General features: G+C 43.6%; 1 protein-coding gene across 4 annotated transcripts in view; it reads left to right on the top strand.

Moving 5' to 3' along the window:
• The first annotated feature begins 2,147 nt into the window (after positions 1–2,147).
• LOC134564872 (transmembrane 9 superfamily member 2-like) overlaps positions 2,148–11,259 on the top strand; it is a 43,698-nt gene continuing 34,586 nt past the window's right edge. For 3 of the 4 annotated variants that reach the window (XM_063424145.1, XM_063424143.1, XM_063424144.1), the window contains exons 1-4: positions 2,148–2,714; positions 3,089–3,156; positions 9,078–9,171; positions 11,114–11,241. In XM_063424145.1, coding sequence (XP_063280215.1) covers positions 2,598–2,714; positions 3,089–3,156; positions 9,078–9,171; positions 11,114–11,241 — 407 coding nt within the window. In that variant the 5' untranslated portion in view covers positions 2,148–2,597. The remainder of the gene's footprint in view (positions 2,715–3,088; positions 3,157–9,077; positions 9,172–11,113; positions 11,242–11,259) is intronic. The other variant, XM_063424146.1, reaches the window with a different exon arrangement.

Genomic DNA, 11,259 nt, shown 5'->3' with positions numbered 1-11,259 from the left:
TCATAAACTAAAATACAAAAAGTTCCACCGCAAAATGAGAGAGAATTTTGCGTTGAGGGTAGCAGAACCCTGGAACAGCTGCCCAGTGAGGTCATGGGGTCTCCCTCTCTGGAGATCTTCCTGTGTCACCTGTTCCACGTGACCCTGTCTTGTCAGGGGGATTGGACTGGATGATCTCCCCGAGGTCCCTTCCAATGCTAACTGATTTTGTGAAGCAGCAGATCTATCAGTTCTTTGGAAGGAAAATCACAATACTATCAGTTTAACTTTGAAGTTTGTGCAGGAGCTTAACTCAGTTCACTAAAACAGCCTTGCAGGCATTTTAAATTAGTTTGATTAATATATGTGCATGGCAGCACCCCTTCCTTGGAGAATAACAGCAAACCAAAACAAGTGTGGTTTAAAATTAAATGTGTTGTTTATGGCACAAAGTTTTACCATTTTTGTTCAACTAACTCGATTTGTTAATTATTTATACTCAAAGTTCAACTGTGATTTTCTTTGGCTGGCTAAACCTGATAGCGGAAAAGTTAGGAGGAAATCTGGTCATGCAAAATTTGGCTAAATTTTCATTATTTGACCCTGTAAATTATCCAAATTTATATTAATCAGTCATCAAGGCCTATTTTCTTAGTGCCACCCTGTCCAATCACCATACAGTGTTTTAAGTTCTCCCTTGCAGGTCTCCAGACCTTCATTTCTGGGAAGTGCCACAGAGTCTATGGACTTTAGGGGCACTGCCCCACTGCCCAGTGCTATTACAGTTGCTCAGCTGCATAATTGCTACATTCTGGTAAGAGAACATCAGGCTCTATCCTTCTCTTCAGTTTTTCAGTCTGTCAGATACTGATATTCAGCTGCTGTTTGTGAAGCAGAAGGCAACATTGCCTCAGATTAGCTCATATATGTGTTGAGAACACAAAGGAGGGGAGCTCTCAAACACTACTCTAAACTCCAGTATGTACTTGAAGATATCACCTTACCAGTGTGGATGCTCAGAGTTTCTGGATGCTGTTACTGTGAAGGGGAAAAGGGAAAGATGACCTTTGTAAGGAGGTGGGAGGGCGCTGCCTTTGATATCAATGCAGTTGCAGAATGGCATTACCAGATATTCATACAATTATCTTATGAAGAAAAGCTTCGAATTCTAGTTTCAATACAAAAGAATTTAAACTTTAGAGCCTCCCTGGGATGGATAGTGAAAACTAAAGCAAATTGTTAGTCCTGTAAGAAATATGCTAAAAATGGCCTCCATCAAGGTAGAATCTCTGTGCTTCTCTGACCCCACGGTATATTTATTGATTGCCTCACAACTGAAAAAAAAGCAAATGCAAACAAAAGCCTCTTTTTCTATCTCTTCTGATTAAAAGAGTAAAATATTTCATTGATAACTCCAGGCTTCATTTTAGTAACATTTTGTTAACACATACTGTACATGTAGTTAGGCAGGATTAGCATGAACATAATGACATTTGAAACAGCATTTGAATATAAATGCTGTAATTGTATTGATGCCTTGTCACTACTGAGTACGGACTGCATGAATAACGACACTGACTCTCAGCGTAGAGCAAAATGAGAGCAATCTTTATTTTCCAAGTTCTCTTTTTATACAGTACTTTGGTACAATGAATATGATTGGTCGTTAGAGCCTACACCTCTTTGTAAACATCTTTGCCAGTAAACAAGTTGGAAAAACACCACCTGCTGATGGTTTCTCACTTCCTAAGGATTGTTATAGTTCCTTCTTTATTTTTCCCAGGCCATTTTCTCAAGCCTGTGTGAAAGTATTATGTGAATGATTTCACATAGGCACTGCAGCTGCCTGATGCCTAAAATTCAGACCATTGTCAGTATCCACAATGCCTTGAGAGGCTACCTGGAACAGAGGCTAGACAGTGTTAAAGGAATAAAGTAGGTATTTATTAAAAAGGCCTTCAAAGGGTACTTAGACATTGGAATGAGCTGCCCAGGGAGGTGGTGGAATCACTGTCCTTGGGAGCGTTTAAGGAAAGACAGAAGGTAGCACCCAGTGCTGTGGTCTGGTTGACATGGTGGTGTTCGGTCCTGTGTTACTCGATGATCTCAGAGGTATTAACCTGAAAAGAGATTCTGGTATCATAGAATCCTGGAATGGTTTGGGTTCGAAGGGAACTTCAAGATCACCTGATTTCACCACCCCCACCTCGCCCGCCACGGGCAGGGACACCTTCCCCTAGACCAGAATGCTCCAACCCCCGTTCAGTCTGGGCTTGAACGCTTCCAGTGACAGGGCATCCACAGCTTCTCTATGCAACCTGCGCCAGGGCCCCACACGCTCCCAGGGAAGACTTTCTCCCCAGTATCCTATCTAACTCCTCCCTCTGGCAGCGGGAAGTCGTTCCCCCTTGTCATGTCGCCGCCTGTTCCTCAGAGTGCCCTTCCCCAAGATGGCACTCTCCGGCGCTTCTCCCCCTCACCGCGCAGCCGCTGTGGCCTCGACCTGGCCGTGACGCGACCGCCTCCGACTGACCTGGGGCTGCCTCCGCAAGGCGCTGCCCGGGGCTGTCGGGGCTGCAGATGCGCCTCATGGTGGCTTTGCCTGTCTAGGCTGCAAGATGAGGCTGCTGGCTGCCGCACTCTTGCTGGTGGCGCCTCTCGGCGCTGCCTTCTACCTGCCCGGATTAGCGCCCGTCAGCTTCTGTGAGGAGGGCGAGGAGACTCAGAGCTGCAAGGTGAGAGCCTGTACGGGCGGGCCCGGCGCGGGCCGTCCCCTCGCCCTGCCCCGCTCGGGGCTCCCGCGGCGAGGGGGGTCCGCGGGGTACTCCCAATCCCGCTGCTCGCGGGTGTCTTCCCGCGGGCAGCAGCCTTTGCTCCAGGAAGACAGACACCCCCAGCTGGTATTCCCTTTTCCCGCCGAACTTTCCAACCAGCGCTGGGAGGACCCTTAGCTCCTTGTTCCTGGCGCGGCCGGGTCCTGTCAGCAGCCAAGGGTAACTCCGCCATGGGGTAGCAGCATTTGCCAGTTAACCACGCGTTTCATACCAGCTACATGTTTGTCTCTGGAAGTCCGTATTTTCATACTTTTTCTCCTCCTTTCCTGTTTCAGTCACTAATTGAGCTCTTCGTGAACAGGCTGGACTCTGCTGAATCTGTTCTGCCATACGAATATGATGCGTAAGTACATCCCAGCAGGTTTCAAGAAGCATTTGGAAAGGGGCTTTTCTGTTACCGTAAGGGTGTCAGTATTTTGGCTGTAGGGATGGAAGAATGAATCCAGTACTCAGTGGCAGGAATGAAGTACAAGAGGGTGGGAAGGATGAAGGCCACACCTGTGCCACCTGACCGTCCTCTGTTATTGTTAAAAAAAAAAGGCTGCAGGGTTTCTGATGGGTGCATTCTTTTGAGCTGAGTACAAGATGTAGTATTGACTGTTTGACATATTTGAAAGTTCTTTCTGTTAGGCGAATCTAGGACATCATGTGAAATGTGGGGTTGTATTTCGTGTCAGGTAGATAAAGGTGGCCCGTGCAGTTGTAACTGAGAAATGTGTGGAATGCGGCCATGGGACAATTATAAAAATGAGCTTTAAAAACAACCGAAAGAGACATGGAAAGAGGCTTTTGAACAAATATTTTTGCTTTCTTATAAGTGAATAATGTAAGCTTTAAAGATTTCACAATATAAGTTTTAGGGTTTTAGTTAATATGAGTTTTATAGGCTTTTAACATGTAGGATAGAAGAATGCGGAAGCATTATTAATTTCTTTTGAAAATAAAAGTATTATAAGCTTTAAGTTGCTTTGTAATAAGAGGTTTTGAACTATAGCTTTAGAAAATATAGAAGGATTTGTAATCACCTAAACAAAGGAGGGAAGTAAGCTTATCCCAAGGTACAGTCCTGGAAAGGGAAGCTAGACATCACCATCCTAGGTGTATGATTCTGAGAAGGGAAGATGAACATCACCATCACTTGATTCACAACCCCGGGGTATAGAAATTCGATGTCACAAATAGGAACTGATCACATTGGAGTATAGAAATATGACTTATTCTCAACCCTAAGGTATAGAAATCTGACTTCACAAATAGAAACTAGGAGGAAACGACAGAAGAAAAACTGCTGAGAAATGCTTATGAACATGCTCAATAAATACCAGCAAGAATTAGCAGTCGGTGTGCAGCTGGAGGGGAGACCCCACTCCACTGTACCCAGCGCCGCGCTGCTTTGCTCACACTTTATCATTTCAACTAATGAATTAATAAATTGATTGTTGCTTGATATATTGGCTGAGTCAAGCTCCTCTTTTATTTCAATCAGATGCTTTGAGTTCCTTTTTTTTCCTGGTTATTGAAAGAAACTTGGAGACCAGTCACTGTTTACTTTTTTTGCCAAAGCTCTGTAGCTAATTCTTGGTTTGTTGGTTTTGGTTTTGTTTAATTTTGATTCTTTTATATGAAAACTTCTATCTGCTTTTGTAGATATTTATAGGCCTACAAAGCAATGATAAGCAATATGATTTGCAGTCTTGCTGTTGGGCACAGAAAAGATAACATGCAGGTGTTTTAGTTCTTTCCCCGGGCAGTGCAGCAATAGAAGCAAGACCAGAGACTAGCTAAAAAATCTCCCCATCTCTATTTCTGTTAAACTTTATGGAAGCCAGTGAATTTAGGACCACTGTGTAGCAAGAGCAGGATGTGTTATGGAATGAAGGTTGAGCTATCCCAAACTGGGCCTCAGATTTGGGCCTGCAAGGCCTCAGATTTGGGCCCGTGTAGTAGTAGATAAACCTGTGGCGCAGTTGGAAATTAAGTTGTGTGCATGCTTTAGCTAGGACAGTTAGGATAGAAACACGGTCGCTGCCTTAAACTAAGATTGTTTGCATTCTTTCTCATGCTGAATGCCAATAGAAATGCACCTGCAACTGTAAACTATCTGACACCATATAAAACCAGCCATTTCGAGAATAAAGAGGAGAACGTATGTTTTAACCACACTGGTCGTATCTGCGTTTGCTCCGATTCCAACCCCATATAGAGACTCTGGTTTCATTCTGGCGCCCTGGAACCGAGACCCCTCTTCTGCTTTTTATTTTTGCTTTAATGCAGATTTTATTTGATTTTATTACACTTGAATGTGGATTTTATTTTGATTTTTTAATTTTTCGTATAAATATGAATCTCGCTTGAATGCGATGAAAGTCTCTGCTGCTTGGGTTGGCTCGGTGTGCAAAATTCGGACTGAATATTCGAACGGCCCATGAACAGTGCTGAGCTTACAGAGCTGGGGTTGGAAAGCGTGATTCATCTGCTTCGCCAGGACGGGAACAGCGACACGCAGTGGAAGGAAGAGGTAAGCTGCTGGCATGAGTGAAAGAAAAGAATTAAAAGTATGGAGAAAGATCTTCACGCAGCAGTGCAACTCTTAGCAACAATTGCCTCTAAAAGGGGTGAAAAGATAAAAGAAACTGATATAGAACAGTTAACCCTATTGGCTCGGAAAAAAGGAAAGTTAAACCAGCCATTGCTTCTTTTTAGTGAAGCAGAATGGAAGGAAATAGGTGAATTATTATGGGATTCTGTTATTTCGCAAGGAAAAGAAGCCAAGCTTGCTTCAGAGTTAGGCGTGATTTGGGAAAAAGTGATAAATACCTTGCAAATGTTCGCTGCTGAATGCCGAGCAGCACAGGCTGCCATCCTAGCCCTGGAAAAGGCAGCTCCCCCTCCCTCCGGTTCGGGGGTGTGTCTTTCCGAGCCAAAAGAGCTGAAAAAACCATCTAAAGTGGCAAGATTTTTTGGCATAAATTCCACGCATCCCGTAAGAGGGAATGCAGCTCCAGTGTGTTCCTCTTTGCGTGAAGTAATGGATACAGCAACAGGCCATGTGAGCCGATCACCAGATGTGCTGTCCTCGGCTCCTGGAGAGAATGAGAGCAAACAGGAAACGCCCCAGTCGCCGAGCTCAGGGGGCGTGGTGAAAGATGAGGAGGTAGGCGGGGCCAAAGGCGGGGCTGAAGGCAGAGCGGGGCGGGCACAAGTGACACAGCAAGGAGGCGGAGTTTGGGGCGGTGCTGAGAGCGGGGCGGTGTCAGCTCTGTTTTCACCAGAAGGGGACCTGACGTCACCAGCACATGTGACCAAAACAAACATGGCGGCCCCCATTGCTACTTCTGGAAACTCGGACCCGGTCTGGTCTGACGTTCCTGCGCCTCCGCAGCTGGCACCAGCGCAGCCTGTCACCCACCCACAGGCATCCCAGTGGCCCCTGCCAGAATCCGACTCCAAGGGAGAGGTTTCTGAGCCCGACGTTCGTTGCACACCTCAACCACCAGAAAAAATGCAGAGGTTGGATGAATTACAACAAATAATAACTAAACTCGCTGAGCTTTCTAATCGCCAGAGCCAATTAGAGCAACAAACAATTGAAGCATCCAGGATTTCTCCACAAAAAATACACAATTTGCCAGCTTTTCCTTCTCTGCAATCTAAGCAGGCATTGCCGCCTGCTGCCCAGCAGATGGCGCTGCCTGCCACTCAAACAGACCCAATTCAAAAGCGCTGGGCTGGTGTTCTAAAAGACACAATTTTGGACGGGGATTTTACGGGTGCAAATCCTATTGCTTGCCCAGTTTTAATTGAGCAAAATCAAGCTAAATGGCAACCACACGAGTGGAAAGTTTTACAGTCTGCCAAACAAACTGTAATAAATCATGGAATTAGATCCGAGGCAGCCAAGAACATCATACAGTACATTTTTACAGCCGATCTCCTTTGCCCAGCAGACTGTTCCAGCATTGCAACTTTGCTATTGATGCCCTCGCAATTTCTTATTTTTGTAAGAGAATGGAGACGTCTAGCCACCGAAGAGGCAAATAAGCACCAAACAGTAAGAGACCCATTTTATGGTATCCAGCCAGATATGTTAATAGGGCGGGGTCCTTACGCAACGACCAATGTGCAACTGACATTTCCGATTGAAATCCATCAGCTGTCTCAGGCATTGGCCCACAAAGCTTTGCTACTAGTGCCAGACAAGAACAAGCCTGCATCATATGCTAATATTAAACAAGGGGCCATCGAGCCGTACAACCACTTCATCGATCGCTTATCTGCAGCTTTGAAAGATGCTCCAGATTTACCTACAGAAGTGCAAGAACATCTATTTCATTCCCTTGCCTTTGAGAATGCCAACTCGCATACCAGGACTGTTTTAGCTTCTCTTCCTCAAGGCTGTGGGGTCGATGAAATGCTAGTAAAAGCTACCAGAGCTGAACAAGACAATGAGACAGCAGCATTCACAGCAGCCATGCAAGATGCGATGGAGCAGCAGGGACACATGATTGCAGCTACGTTGACAAGAGGCAATGGCAACCATCCCAGCAGCAACAGAGAAGCCTGCAGTTGTGATACATCACCAGGCAGTGAAGAAGAAGAAGAGACCGCAGACGATTATGGGACTTCATATTTAGAACCTGTGTATGGATGAATGGCAGGGACTGAGTACTGTGCTTTTATCTTTTTGCTTTTAATGGCTGGGATCATGGGGTTTTTCTGGGTGAATCAAGTTGTGCTTTGCTTGTAACACTGTATGCAAAAAGTAGCCAGCCGTGCCACAGAGCCAGTTTGGATAGCTCAAAAGAAAAAAAGAGGGAATTTGTAGCAAGAGCAGGATGTGTTATGGAATGAAGGTTGAGCTATCCCAAACTGGGCCTCAGATTTGGGCCTGCAAGGCCTCAGATTTGGGCCTGTGTAGTAGTAGATAAACCTGTGGCGCAGTTAGCAATTAAGTTAAGGTGTGTGCATGCTTTAGCTAGGACAGTTAGGATAGAAACACGGTCGCTGCCTTAAACTAAGATTGTTTGCATTCTTTCTCATGCTGAATGCCAATAGAAATGTGCCTGCAACTGTAAACTATCTGACACCGTATAAAACCAGCCATTTCGAGAATAAAGAGGAGAACGTATGTTTTAACCACACTGGTTGTATCTGCGTTTGCTCCGATTCCAACCCCATATAGAGACCCTGGTTTCACCACTGTTTGAGGAAATGTACTTATGTACTGAAGATAAGTATGGGTTTGTTTGCGGTTATGTTGGGGTTTTTAAGCGTAACCTGCTGCTACCTGTGTTTAATGAAAAGCCAGAATGGTTACACTGTCCCGTATTCAGCAGTTTCAGACTGTATGTAGTTGAAAAGTGTTGCAGAGTGGGTTTGGGGGGGTCCCCGGGGGGGGGTTCCCCGGGAGCCCTCCAGGCCCTATGTTCGCTGGTATTTGCATGCAGGCAGGCAAGGAGACTCCAGACAGCTGGTGAGGTGCTGATGAGATGAGGATTTATTTGGACTCCAACCCCAGGAAGACAGCATGGTCACTGAGGGAGAGGGGGGGAAGGAGGGGGAGAGAGGGAAGGGGAGAGGACCAGAGCCTCCAGAGGCCTCCAGGGCAAAGAGGGCAAGCCCTCTTCCTCTGCACCCTTAACAGGGAGATTCGAAGTGGGCACGGATAGATTCTCGGGCCAATGGGGTTAGAGATACACAATACTGCAGGGGAGGTTACAGACTTGGGATAAACCATACACTTTCCAGGGGTGACATAGAGCATACCATTTCAATAAAATGCAATTCCACAGAAAAGAATTGATGAATAGTGTTTGACAGTGTGGCACTGTAATACTGAAAGCAATTTCCTTTGAAATGTGTTTCATGTTAAATGCTATTTGTAAATATTCCTTTAAGAAAGGGGTGTAGTTTTTCAGAAACATTTTGCAAGAGAAATGAAAAGTCCATAGCACAGTCCCCTTTTTCCCACAAAGTGAAACATTCTATTGTTTGTTTAAATTGCCATTTGAAAAGGGTGGGTGGACTAAGCATCATGCATTTTGTTAAAGATATGCTGGAATATGTATTGGTTGAAATTGATATTAAAATAGATGCCAGTTTTCTTCGCAAAGGCTCTCAGATTTTTTACTACCAGTGGCTGAACTGTAAAAAAATCAAGAAAACGACTATGTTAAGGACATAATTTAAGAATTTGTTTAAGGCTGCTATTTACAGTTATATGTCAATTAAAAATAAAAGGGAACCTTTGCTACTCTTTTCCAGTTTTGACTTCTGTCAAGATAAGGAAGAGAAAAGACCATCAGAAAATCTTGGACAAGTGCTGTTTGGGGAGAGAATAGCATCGTCTCCATATAAGGTTATTTTATCCCTTGAAGTTGATCCTGTTTAAATTTGATAGCCGTCATTCTGATGGCTGTAATCCATGGACATAGCTGAAGATTTGATGACTAGATGATTATTTGTATTTTTTAATATAAGCACTATGGAGTTTATGTAATAAAACCCAATAATACTCCTCCCAGCCCAAAGGCATCTTAGATTGCTTAATTATAATTAGGAAACTGAGCCAGTGATCACCCTTCTTGCCTGTTGCTCTGTGGTAGAGAAGTCTAGAAACTATATCTTAGGTAGTTATTTAATAGCTGGATGTGTGTTAGATGATCTGAAATAATTTGTTTATTAAATGTAACATTAGAGACTATAAAGTGATAGTTCAGGAACTGTTTTGTATACTTGGTTGTAGTATTGGGCAACTTCCAGAGTGGGAAGGGAAAATTAGGTTATGGCTCACTTGCAGCTTTTCTCTGCTTGTACATGCTTATCATCTGTTGTCTGAAAACAAATTTTTCAGTGTTGATGCATATCACTTGGAACCTTCTGTAAAATAAATGTATGGAAATATTTTGCAGATTTGGTATGTGGTATTTTTCTGTATCATGCCCTGCATTAGCAATGACCAAGTGTAGCATATCTAAAAAGCTGTGCCATCAACTTGGGGCAGTTATTTGCAGTGGAGGAGTTGTGGTCAAACAGTGGCTCTTGGTGTTTGAGAGCTGTGTGGTGTTCAAATGCAGTTTCCAGACTTGGATTTCCCAGTGAAGCTGAAAACTGTGCTATGTGTGTGTGATAATTGCTAGATAATCCAAATCCCTGTGTGTTGCTCTGGTTTTTCTGAGATTTTTTAAAGCTTTCTACTTGCTTGTAAGATAGAGTCAGTTCTTTAGCTACTGTTGCAATATTAAGAGTCAGTCTTTCACTTTCTCACGCTTTGGAACATAAACAACCTTTCTTGTTTTTGTTCACTGTCCTTTGCTTACATATTTCTAGCCTGAAAACAATGTTAGGTGACAGCTGGCATGGCCAGTGGGGTGAAGGGGTAGTAACCCCAAGAGCCAATGTGCTTCCAGACCCACAAAATTATAAAAGGAAAGAAATAAACAAGCTACCCCTCTTTTTCTCGGTGGGGAGCAGCTTTCACTGAAGACCTCTGCCTCTGTGTGGTTGATTATTGCGTTCCGGGCAACACCTGTGAGAAAAAGATGCAGCAGTTTCTGGGTCTGCTGCTGCTCAGTCATAAGGGACCTGATCGCATCTTTTCATTAGTCTGTTAAGCAGGCGATGTCCGCTCCCTTATATGAACTGCTCTTAGAAATCTTGATTCTCTGAGCTAATGTAATTTTAAGTCTTATGACTAGTGGTCACAAGAAGCTTTTAAATATGTAGCATGATGGGTCATTTGGACTGGATACATATTGAATAGATTAAGTGTTATAACAGGTGTTTGAAATGGCTGCATACTACAGTAATTAGGAAATGCTGTTCCTGGTTAGCATTTGGGCCTTGATAACAGAATTTTCAGTCATGTTTTAAGCTTGCTAACAAGTAAATATTAACCGAGTTAGAAGTTGGAGATGCAAATGTGAGTGTGTTTGTATTAGGTGATGTCTGTGCTTGAAGCTTAGATGTTGTCCAACTTGTCCTTTTGGCAACTTTATCTAACTTGGTCATCATGGGGAAAACCAGATAAAGTTGACATGAAACATTCAAGAAGGGTGTAGTGAAAGTCTGTTTTAGCAGATGATTAAATTATCGAAATAAAACAAACTGGTAAAAGAAAAAGCAATACCTTTTTTACTAATTTTCAATTTTCAGTCCTCTGGGTTTACCCTTTAGAAACTTACAGTAAGGAGGTAAATAGCTAAAAAATCCTCCCTACTTTACCTGAAAAAAATCCCAAAACGCTAAAAGATCTTTGAAGCAAAATTGAAGTGACTTTTTTTGTGTGCTTTTTTTAACAGTTCACTTTTAAAAAGCAAGAAATATGCAAGAAGGTTTGTACAAGATCATATGACCCAGGAAACAGTGCTGATAAAAGCAAACTGGCTTTTTTGAAGAAAGGAATGCAATTGAATTATCAGCATCACTGGTAAGCCTAGACACGTGC

Source organism: Prinia subflava (genome assembly GCF_021018805.1).
Source record: "Prinia subflava isolate CZ2003 ecotype Zambia chromosome W unlocalized genomic scaffold, Cam_Psub_1.2 scaffold_22_NEW, whole genome shotgun sequence".
Taxonomy (NCBI): domain Eukaryota; kingdom Metazoa; phylum Chordata; class Aves; order Passeriformes; family Cisticolidae; genus Prinia; species Prinia subflava.
The sequence above is the reverse complement of the archived record's forward strand: the minus strand, read 5'-3'. Positions and strand labels throughout refer to the sequence as shown.